Source organism: Ananas comosus, linkage group 1 (assembly GCF_001540865.1).
Source record: "Ananas comosus cultivar F153 linkage group 1, ASM154086v1, whole genome shotgun sequence".
NCBI lineage: Eukaryota > Viridiplantae > Streptophyta > Magnoliopsida > Poales > Bromeliaceae > Ananas > Ananas comosus.
The window spans coordinates 15,431,789-15,443,589 of NC_033621.1; the positions used below are offsets into that span (position 1 = coordinate 15,431,789).

General features: G+C 31.5%; 1 protein-coding gene across 2 annotated transcripts; it reads left to right on the forward strand.

Moving 5' to 3' along the window:
• On the forward strand, window positions 6,489-9,567 carry LOC109717425 (keratin, type I cytoskeletal 10-like). Of its 2 annotated transcripts, none has more exons than XM_020243218.1 (2): window positions 6,489-6,779; window positions 9,225-9,567. In XM_020243218.1, the coding sequence occupies exons 1-2, from the start codon at window positions 6,653-6,655 to the stop codon at window positions 9,518-9,520; spliced, it is 423 nt and encodes a 140-aa protein (XP_020098807.1). In that variant the 5' UTR covers window positions 6,489-6,652; the 3' UTR covers window positions 9,521-9,567. The 2 variants fall into 2 exon arrangements, with proteins under 2 accessions (XP_020098807.1, XP_020098799.1); XM_020243210.1 differs by having other exon boundaries at window positions 6,494-6,779; window positions 9,222-9,567.

Below are 11,801 nucleotides of genomic sequence, written 5' to 3' on the forward strand. Positions count from 1 at the left end.
GGGGTTTGGTTGCATATATAGTGTGCAACATTTGCAAATAAGTCCCCCATCAACTTATATTTGCACCAGACCTATTTCCTGCTGTCAGCCCAAAGTGTACCAATACACTTCCTCGTGTCACCGGTAACACGACTGCGTAGAGACAAAACCCGAGAGCTGCTTCTCGGTTTCGTAGCATTTGTACAGGTACACTTTCAATGCTGTGCCGGTACACTTGTCTGTACCGGTTACAACTTGATGGTTGTACCGGTACACTTTGCCTAGACTTGGTTTTTGGCCCGTTTCGATTCTATTTCGCACCGAACGATGCTAAAACCCTTCTAACTCCTTTAGAACCCACTTTTAACCCTTCCAACCTTGTTGGAATGTTAAATAAAACTTGTCCCACTATGTCTTTCGGGCACTTTGGCCAATTTAGCTAAAGTCCAATATATTCCATCGATGTTTCGGTATGTTACACGTGCAGTTTAATATTTTTCCGATGCTCCTGGTGTACTGCAAATCAATACAACTAAATGGAGTACCGGTGTACCATATGTTCGTGCCTTATTGGCTCAACAAAGCCTCTCTAATTTTTCTCCACGTAAAAATTTTCATTTTCCTCCGTTTTCTGGGAGGACCACCTATTCCATAACTACTCTACCCCTAACACGTTTAACTCTCTTAATCTCTTGAGTTTAGCAATCACCCATAATGTTATAGCCGGTTTAAGAAATTTAGCCCTATTATATCTTATATATAGGAGTTTTCTAAATCTTGAAAGGTGTCATGTATACTTTTTTAAGGGGCAATTACTTATATACCCTTGAAAAGTTCCCGACTTTCCGATTTACCCCTCTTAGAAGGATAATATTGAAAATACCATTCCTACGTTCCAACCTATTTCTAATATACCCCTAGAGTTAAAATCTGTTAATTAACTCTGTTATCTATGTAAAATTACTATTTTGCCCTTTCAAATATATCCTTCCACGATCACTGTCTTTCTTATTTGCCCTTAAAGTCAGGGGTACAAAAAGTATTTTGACTTTTGGTCTTTTCCAATATACCTCTCTACCGTCACCAACCTTTCTTATTTGCCCTTAAGTTAAGGGCAAAATTAACATTTTAATTTTTTTTAATTGTGGTAGATATTTAACTCATATTTAACCCAGGTTAACTCAACAGGAGATAACTGTAGGGGTATTTTGCAATAACGGTGGAACATATAAGTGGTATTTTAGAAAGAAAAAAAAAAAAGAGTAAATCGGATATTTTCAAACGTATGAGGGGTATATAGACAATTATCCCCTTTTTTAATTAACTTAAGGGCGCGTTTGATTCGCACTATAAAAAATTATTAGGAGTAAAAAGATATTCGAGAATTTTATTCCTATCCATCCTATTACTAAGAATGTAGTATTTCAGTGTTTGGTTCGTACGGTCATATTATTTAGTCATGTTATTTAAAATTATAAACAATATACAATTAATTAATTAATTTAATTAATTAATTTTAAATAATACTATAAAAAATTTTAACATCTTTTTAGAAAAAAGAGAGAGAGAATATAGGTTAGAAAGAGAGAGCATAATTAAAGAAATAGAAAGAGAAATAGAGTCGATGTTAGAGAGAATGAGAGGATTGAGATTTTAGAAAAAGAGGGGGAGAAATAGCTTAATTTAGAGAGAGAAAAAAAGTTGAAGTTTAGGAAAAAAAAGATAAGTTTAAAGAGAGAGATATGAGGTTAGAGTGTAAAAAAAATAATACCAACTAGCCGGCGGTTGGGGAAAAAAAAGAGATTAGACATATTACAATTACTCCAATACATTAATATAAGGATTAACACCCTTCCTCAAAGGAATGAGATTAGTACTTTGGAATGCATCTCATTACACTGTCATATTTTTTTTTATTTCTATTGAATTATTAGAAATCTTAAAAAGATAGCGCGAACTAAACACACCCTAAAAATTAATTGAAGGTGTCATGTATACTTTTTTAATTAACTTAAAAATTATTTTATTTGAAAATATTTTAAATATAATTGAATGTATGCCAAATTAAAACTAATCGATTGCAATAAACAACAATGTACAAACAGTAAATAAAAAAACATGTTAATTTAGATAAAAAAAAAAAATAGATTCACAAAAAAGTATAATATTTTTTTTGTTTCAGTTAATTATTTATCTATAGATATAATAAAAGTTGAGTTCCTCTGAAGCCTCCTCGCATTTGGCGGGGGCTTCGGTGGGACCCTTTTTTTTATTTTTTCACAGTGGGCACAGCGCGAGCACAACACAGGTGGGGGCGGGCATGGGTACGAGTTGCACGCACGTGGCAGCACGGGTGGGCGCGGGCACGCGAGGGGCGCCAACGGGCGCGGGGCGGGGGTCGCGCACACGTGGCAGCATTAGCGGGCTCGTGCGCCGAGCGCAAGTCGCACGCAGTGTCACGCCCCAGATTACACGTTTCCTCGGGTACGCCAACAGATCCGCCGTATACATATACATAGAAATTTTTCCTGTATACGAAGCGATAGCTGTACCTGTAAACAAAACCAAGCTACAACCACAAGGTAAAGAGCTGCTAATCTGAAAATAGCATATATAAAAAAACCTCGAAGGGTTCCAGTACATACAAAATGTCTATTATACCACTCACTCCAGTGAGTACCCAGACAACAATCATATGTATATAAATACCCCAAAACTATCTGTGGAAGGTACTCCTCTAGCACTACAACACGTCTGGAAAGGATCTAGCTCGCAACTCCCTTTCCATGATCAGAATCGCAACAGCAGCCGTAGAAGAAGGCTCTGCTAAAAGGGGTCAACAACTGGGTGTGAGAACTACAACAAAAGGAAGTAGTCCTCAGTGGGTACCGCTACCGCTTCAACGGCTCACCCACTAAGTCTACAGAAAGTACGGAAAGAGACAGTAATGAAAGCTAGTAAAACTCTACAGCTACATGCCACTAGACTATCACCAACCAACACTAGCTATCTGTAGATGTAAGCAAGATGCAAACTCTGACCCAATCTCACTAGGGACTGTAAATACACCCGTCCTGCCTGTTGAAGCTACACCAACCATCACCACGCTGGGTCGTTGGTGGAGAGCAAGTCCAACCAGAATACTACGACATCAACGCAAAAGCACTAAGCCCGACTTCAGAGTGGCACTCGTAGGCGCTACCTAATCGAGCATGCAAGCGTGTCTCTGCCAAGTTCAATCAAGCTCTCACAGGCTAAATCAAAGCAAATGGGTCTAACAGGTCCTACAACTAAAACTCACGTACCTTTGGCACAATCCAATGCAAAAACAGCAATCTGTGTCCACTGTCAACCGCGACGGCACCTGACAGTCCAAAACAATCCACATTCTACTGTAAAATAAACTCGGCATTCCAGCACAAGCGTAATTTCATTCCACACTATTCTGAGTATCCACCACATACAAACTGCGGTGATACAAATGAACCACAGCTCCCAAAGCTAAATCTAGTAATTTTTAGAAAGTGACAGTATAGAATTTAATGGTTTTCTCCTAAGTCAATTCCAAGTCCAATATGTATAATTCATCTACATCACTAACTATGCTCCAAATTCAGATTTCAAAGAACATGAAAATCAACAAATTCGAGCTATTAAACATGTTATGCGAAGCCAAAAATACATGCTGTCAACTCTGACTTAGGAGGAAATCCGACGATTTTGGTAAACATTAACCCACCTCAAAAGCTCGTCCAACCGGCGAGAAGTCGAAAGGAGAGGAAATCACGCGCTCGCCTGGTCTCCAATGACGCAACCGCGACATACGCACACTCGAACGGCCCTCCGAAGCGACGTCGAAAATCTCCCGAGCTCGAGTCGCGACTCCACCACGAGCGTTGACTCAACCTAGAGAGAAAGATGAAGTAGCAACCAGAGGCTCACTCTCTGCCTCTCTACACGTATATGAAGCGGTGGGGATAAGGGTGATACAAACGATGCCTCAAATAACTAAAGACCCATCACCAACTTAAAATTCAAGCTGGAGTACCGGTACCAGATTTGGTTACCGGTACTCGGCCTTTCAGCCCGCAAGCTCACGCACAGGGTACCGGTACCAGCCCAATGCTGTACCGGTACTCAGCATCAGTTGGCGCAACCCGAGAGCATTGTGTCCAGGATTTACACTGGGGTACCGGTACTCTCCTGTATGGTACTGGTACTCAATACTGAAAACCTGCACTTTACAGATTTCAATGTCAAAACTCTACTCTCGCGTCGTGCTGAGTCCGTTTTGCATCCATTTCGCGCGAAAACGACTCCGACTTGTCCCGACACTCTCTGAATGTGTCGACAAGCCTTAGTGCTGAAATTTCACAGGCAACCAAACATCAAGGATACTACACGCAATGGCAGCACGGGCGCAGGGCGCAGTGCACGGGGCGCCGGGGGCGGGACTTCCTCTTCCTCTTCCCTCTCTGTCCCTCTCGCTCTCCCCCGCTCTTTCCCTTTCCCTCTCTCTCGCTCTCCCTCTTCTCCCACGGGCAGGCGCACGGGCACGCAAGGCGGGCACGGGCACGGGCGCGCTAGGCAAGAGCGGGCGCGCGGGGCGGGCGCGGCTCGAGCGCCCCCCCTCTCTCTCTATCTCTTTCTCTCTCTCTCTCTCTCTCTCTCTCTCAGTGTAGCACAATTTTCAGTTGCAATTAAAGATTTAAAATTTTAAAATGTTAAATTTTGAAATTTAAGTTTAAAAATTTTAAATTTCAAATTTAAACTTAAAATTAAATATTTAAAATTTAAAATTTTTATTATTTAAAATTTAAAATTAAATTTAAAATATAAATTGTTGAAGTTCAAAATTTAAATCTTAACATTTGAAATTGAAATTTCTATATTTGAAATTTAATATTTGAATTTTTCAAATTTATTTTATAATTTAATATTTAAAATATTGAAATTTAAAATTTAAAATTGAAAACTTAAAATTTAAAAATTTTATATTTTATCTTAATTACTAAAACTAAAGTTTAAAATATTCAAAATTTAATATTTAAAATTTTTAAATTCAATTTATAATTTAATATTTAAAATATTGAAATATTGAAATTTGAAATTTAAAATTTAAAACTTAAAATTTAAAAATTTTATATTTTATCTTAATTACTAAAACTAAATTTCAAAATTTTACAATTTTAAAATTTAAATTTCAGCTTCTAAATTTTAAATTTTCATTTTATATTTAAATTTTGAATTTTAAAATATAAAATATAAAATCTAATATTTGAAACCTAAAATTTTAAATTTTATATTTCATATTTAAAAGTTAAAAATAATATTTAAAATCTAAGTCTGAAAAATGTTAATTTGAAATTCATCAATTTTAAATTTTAAATCTGAATGATAATTTCAAATTCAACTATGAAATCAAAATTTAAATTTTGATTTTAAATTGAAAATCAAACTGAGATGTTAGGTTGCCGATCGATGTTGATCCGCCGGGTAGCGCGGGCCCTAAACTAGTTATGATTAATATGAGAGCCACATGATATTGATAAAAAAATTAAGTACACAAATATACATTCAAATTTTGAATTATTAACAAAAACCGAGTTAATTTTTGATGAAAAATAAATTTACTAGCCCTACATGATACTACACAATTATTTATATTTAGATATAGCTAGAAATAAATTATTCTAAAATTCTTAATCAATGTGATGGAGGGTGTTCTTAATATAATTCATTAATTTATAGGGAAAAAAACGATATTCACAATTTTGAAAGAATATTCATAATATTTTATAATTTTTGAGGTATATTATTTTAAAAATATATACTAAATAACGTTTCATATGTTCGAACATAACTGTCATTTTATTCTATTCATTTTAAGCTTAGATGTTTGCCCAGGAGATGGAATAAAAAGAAAAAATGAAAGACACAAAACGCGGTTCATAGAGAATGGTGTGTCGACTACATCTATTCTTTTTTTCTTTTTCTTTTTGTGATAAACTTCAAATTCTAACCTATCATTTTGTACTTTCTCACTTTACTAGTATGTAGTTTAAATATATTACTTTAGCATTTTATAGATTTTTTTTTTTTCTTTTCGTCAACACTTGCGTAAACTTTTCATAAAATTATATATAAAAAGTTTCAGCTACCCCATGCACCCCTAATTTATTGAATATTTATCCAAGTACTTTGTAGTTTATTGAATATTTATTTTAATATTTTGTATTTTTAATTTTATCACTGATTTAATAAAAAATTTAATACAAAAAAATAATAAAAAGAGAAAAGCAAAATCACAAAGTATTAAGGTGATACATTTTAAATCACATGCTATCATAATAATACGAAGCGTAATAATACGAAGCGCGAGACCACGTGATTAATTCTTTTTTTTTTATGTTTTTACTTTTTTTATTTCCTAAATTCTGCCAAATACGTCTAATCAATGTTCCCACGCAACATCTGGGGCAAAAGAGCATAAAGTGGTCAGACAAACCTTCGATGGCAGCTTTTTCCGCACCGAGGTCTGAGTGTGGGAAGAAAAGAGAGAGAGAGAGAGAGAGAGAGAGAGAGAGAGAGAGAGAGATGGTGATAAGAGGAAAAGAAAGGAGGTAGGAAATTAACAACGACGAGATTCGGGTGTCTTAGGAAGGAATGATCGATGACTGTGATTGGAGTAGCCATGGGGAATATAAAGAGACCTGCCCTTCTTCTTCTTCTTCCGCTTCTACTTCTCATCCTAGTTTCTATTCCCCATAAAGTCCAATCTACTGGTACCAAGGATTCAGGTTGTCTTCTGTTTTAACTCTTTTTATATTTTATATCTTACATGTTTTCTATAGTTTTTTTTTTATATTATTTTGGCAACTAAATTCCTATACTTCATCTAATAATCCATTATTCTTTTTCTCATGTCTTACGGATAATCTGATAAAATTTTAAAATTTAAGACAAATAAAAAACTTCTCTTCCCATGAATGAAAACAAAGAATCAGGATTAAAGAATAGGATGAGAGCATGCATCTTCAATTTTTGTTGCTTTTATAAGCGTTAGAACGGAAAAGACAAATTTTTCTAAATTTTATAGCTTCACAACATCATGCACAGACAAGACAGTTGTCAAGAATGACTATTTAATCTATATGTTTGCTTACGGAAGAAGACAAATAGAACTATTTGATAAGATTTAGTAGGTCTACTTGTCAAAATCAAATAATTAATTATGAGACTATTTTGCTAAAGCCCTAAAGTTTAGGGATGCTTGAACTTTTACCTTATTTTATTTATTCGGTTAATTGTTTATTTAGAAAAGAATCATGATTGAAGAATAAGATGATGAAACCATCTTGATTTTTCTTGCTTTTAATAAGCATTAGAACGGAAAAGACAAATTTCTCTAAGTTTTACAGCATTACAACTTCATGCACAAGAGAGTTGTCAAGAATCACTATTTAACCTATATCTTTACTTACTGAAGAGGACAAATTGAACTATTTGATAATAATTAGTAGGTTTGCTTGTTAAAGTTAAATATTCAAGAGACTATTTTGCTAAAGCCCTAAAGTTTAGGGATGCTTAACTTTTACCTTATTTTCTTTATTAGGTTAGGAAAGATTCATGATTGAAGAATAAGATGAAACCATCTTGATTTTTCTTGCTTTTAATAAGCGTTGGAATAGAAAAAGACAAATTTCTCTAAGTTTGACAGCGTCACAACTTCGTGCGCAAGAGAGTTGTCAAGAATGACTATTTAATCAGTATCTTTACTTACGGAAGAAGGCAAATTGAACTATTTGATAAGATTTAGTAGGTTTGCTTGCTACAGTTAAATATCTAGGAGACTATTTTGCTAAAGCCTTAAAAAGTTTGGGGATGCTTGAACTTTTACCTTATTTTCTTTATTAGGTTAATGGTTTATTTAGAAAAGAATCATGGACCAGGCCCTCCATACTTATATTGTGAAATATCAATCCAGCTGCAACTTGAACCCTAACTTCCAAATTCCTACTGGTTTGATTAGTTTGTTAATTTTGTCTGCTTCTTCTTGAAATGTTCTAATAGTTCATATATTACAAGCTGCTTGAAGGATTTGATGAACTGATAATTAGGGTTTCTACTTGGACTATGAAAAACTGTAAATTAGATTGTACTGCAAATCTCAGAAATGAGTGTTATTTGTAAAGGTAATCATGAATTTGAAACTCTATATGTTTGTTTACGGGTGTTGATTTTCTCTCTCTCTCTAGATTTCTTTCTCTCTCTCTTTTTAGTCAAAGACACTTTAGAACAGATTACCTTACTTTTGTAAATCTACAAGCTCAGAGAAAACTATAAAAACAAACAATAATCAGTTGTTTAAAAATATATATATATATATATATATTTAGAAAAAATATAGATTAGAAAGTAAAAGTACCCCTAAAATTCACTATTGTGTAATGTAATTAAGACTTCTTTTTCTTCCTAATTTCCTTGTTTGGAATATTGTTTATTAACATCTGACTTGATACTCTAAATTTAATCAAATCAATGAAGAGTGGTTGGATTTATCGTATCTGAAATAATATCAAATGTAAGAAACTTTGTTTAAGGTAATAGCTGAACATTAAACAATTCAATCTGCAATTGCAAATCCAATTCACTTGATGTTAAATATAAAAATATAAAAATATTGTTCTTTATTACCTTAAGTTTTTGGAGAATAGCGGTTTTTTCATATTATTTCACATAGCATCAGAATATGAGGTCCTGACTTCGAGTCCCGAAGGCTTGATATTTAATTCTCTCATTTAATTCAAGTTTATATTTTGAGTATGTGTATTAAATATAAATATTAAAAATATCTTAAGTTTTTGGAGAAAAACGATTGATTCATAAAATTTCACGTCAATCATGGGCCTATCAAAAAATTTCGAGCTATAAAATATAATAACATTGTTCTCTATTAGCTTAAGTTTATAGAGGATAACGGTTGTTTCGTGTTATTTCACATGGTATCAGAACAAGAGGTTCTGAGTTCGAGTCCCATTGGTCCTATCTCATTTAATTTTCTCTTATTTAATCTAATTTTTCATCTTTGGCTTATCAAAAATCTTGAACCCACATGTGAGGGTAGTGTTGAATATATGACAACTTTAGTATTTTAAGAATAATAGTTTTTCATATAATTTCAGACTTGACTTGATTGCTTCATATAATTTCACACTTCATATAATTTCTGTGTCAAACAGTAGGCAAACTTATGGGAGCAATCCGAAGATCATCGGGAACAGGAAGTGGCGGACATGGCGGTGGCAGCAGTGGTTCAGGCACTAGTGGCAATGGTGCAACAGCCTCAGGTGGCCATGGCTCCGGTGAATCATCTGGGGCAGTCCCAGTCGCAGGAGGTGGCGCAGTCGTCCCCCGAAATGCGGGAGCTGCAGTCCACCACCGCAGGCACAATGCTGCTGGTAGAAGCAGAAGCTTTAACTTCTTCCTCGCTGTCACTGTAAACACAATCTTACTGGCTGCTGCTGTTCTGGCTTACTAATTAGTTTGTGTGAACGTTTACAGAGAAATAAGATGCCTGGTTTTGTAGGTTGTGGTGGGTTTGTTGTTTGTTTGTATAATGTTTATTTTGCTGTTTTTTGTGCTTGTAACTATATAGGACTTTTGAAGTGGGTTTTTTTTTATACTGCAGTTGTGAAAGCTTGTTATTCTACTAAAGAAGATTTTGATAGGATGTTAGTTTAACTGTTTGATCTCATTGATGGATGATATTGAGTAATTATTAGTTTCATTTTAAGGGCTGTTCTTTGTAATTGGAAGCTGAAGAGACAGCAGGAACTCTGCTCCTTACTGCTAACTTATTAAATTATATACTTATATTACCTCTTTTTTATGAGAAAACTAAAGGTCCATTTGCCTAGCTTTTGAAAAAGTGATTTTTGAAAAAGTATTTTTTGTTTGGAGTAAGTGATTTTGATTAAAACAGTAAGAGGCGTTTTGCTTGGAGTTTAGAAACAACAAAGTGATTTTTTCTGAAATGATTTTGAAACTATTGGAAAATTTATTCTGAGATGTTTGATAATTATATTTTATTCCAATTTTATTTTAAATAATATAAAATTTTAAATTTAAATTTGAAAGCTAAAATTAAATTTTTCAATTTTTCAAATTGTACAAAAATTTTAACAATTTTTTGTAAATTATTCAAAAAAATATATTTAAATATTTTAATTTTGTAAAACATAAATAATTCAAAATTAAATTTAAAAATAACTATAAAATATAAAAATATAAAATTAAATTTAAAAATCTATATATTTTAAATATAAATTATAAATAATATTGAATAGAAAATATAAAAAAATTTAATATTTAAATTTAATTTAAATTTAAAATTCAAAGATTAATTTAAAATTAAAATATAAAATACAAATATGAATATAAAATCATAAATTTAAAATTAAAAATTTAAAATTATATTTATTAAAAATATATAATCTTATGAACATTAACCACATATAAAATTTTAAATAATTTAAAATATAAATATAAATTAAATTTCAAAGTTTAAATTTAAATTAAAAATTTAAAATTTAAATAATTATGAATTTAAAATTAGAAATTTGAATATTTAAATTTAACAATTTTAAAAAATTTAAAATAATTTAGAAATTTTAAAATTAACCATTTGGAATAGTTAACAATTTAAAATTTAAAATTATGTTTTTTTTTTTTTTTTTTTTTTTTTTAAATTTAAATTTGAATAATAAAATTTAAAATTTGAAATATTTTAATTTAAATTAAATTTAAAATTTTAAAATTTTGCATATGTAAATTTAAAATTTGAATATAATTTTAAAATTTAAATTTTAAATTTTAAAAATTTATAATTTGAAGATTAAAACTTATAATTTAAAATTTAAAAGTTTAAATTTAAAATTTAAAATTTAAAATTTAAATTTTGAATATGTAAAATTTAAAATTTAAAATTTAAAATTGAATATTTAAAATTTAATTTTTAAAATTTTATAATTTGAAGATTAAATTTTATCTTAAATTTGAAATTTGAAAATTTAAAATATAAAATTTGAGATTTGAAATTGAAAATTAAAATTTTAAATTTAAAGTTTGAAATCTATTTTTAAAATTTTTAATTTTAAAAGTTAAAATTTAAAAATTCAAAAATGAATGTGAAAATTAAAAATTTAAATTAAATTTAAATTTAAACATTGAATTTAAAATTAAAATAAAAATTTGAAGTTTGAGTCCAAAATCATAATCAGATTTCAAGAAGCAGCTTTTTTCTGCTTCTGATTCTGGGGCCTTTAAAATCAGTTTTCTGATTCTGAGAAGGAGAATCAGATTTTAAAAATGAAGTTGCCAAACGCTCTATTGGGCCGAAAATCACTTTTCAGCCCAAAAGCTCTTTTTAAAAGCTAGGGCAAACATCCCCTAAGTAGTCATTTTACTCTTCTTCTTGATGTAGTGCTTGAAGTGATTTTTTGAAATAAATGATTTAGATCATTACAGTTATTTTTATCAAACTTAATGTAAATATTATCTCGTTTTAATATTTGCCAATCAAGAAAGATCGGTCGCTTTTTATATAAGTGAAAAAAATTATTTGAAAATTTGATTTTTTCAAAGAACACAATAAGAATGCATCTAGAAAGATATTTTTCGTCTATAAACCTAATTGTGTTACCACGAACATCTTTACACAATTGTGCTGCCACAAACAATTGTGCTGCCACGAACAGCCCAACCGGTCGCAGGTGTTCCCTACCAAGTGGTGGTTCATGATACAGATTAAATTTATTTTA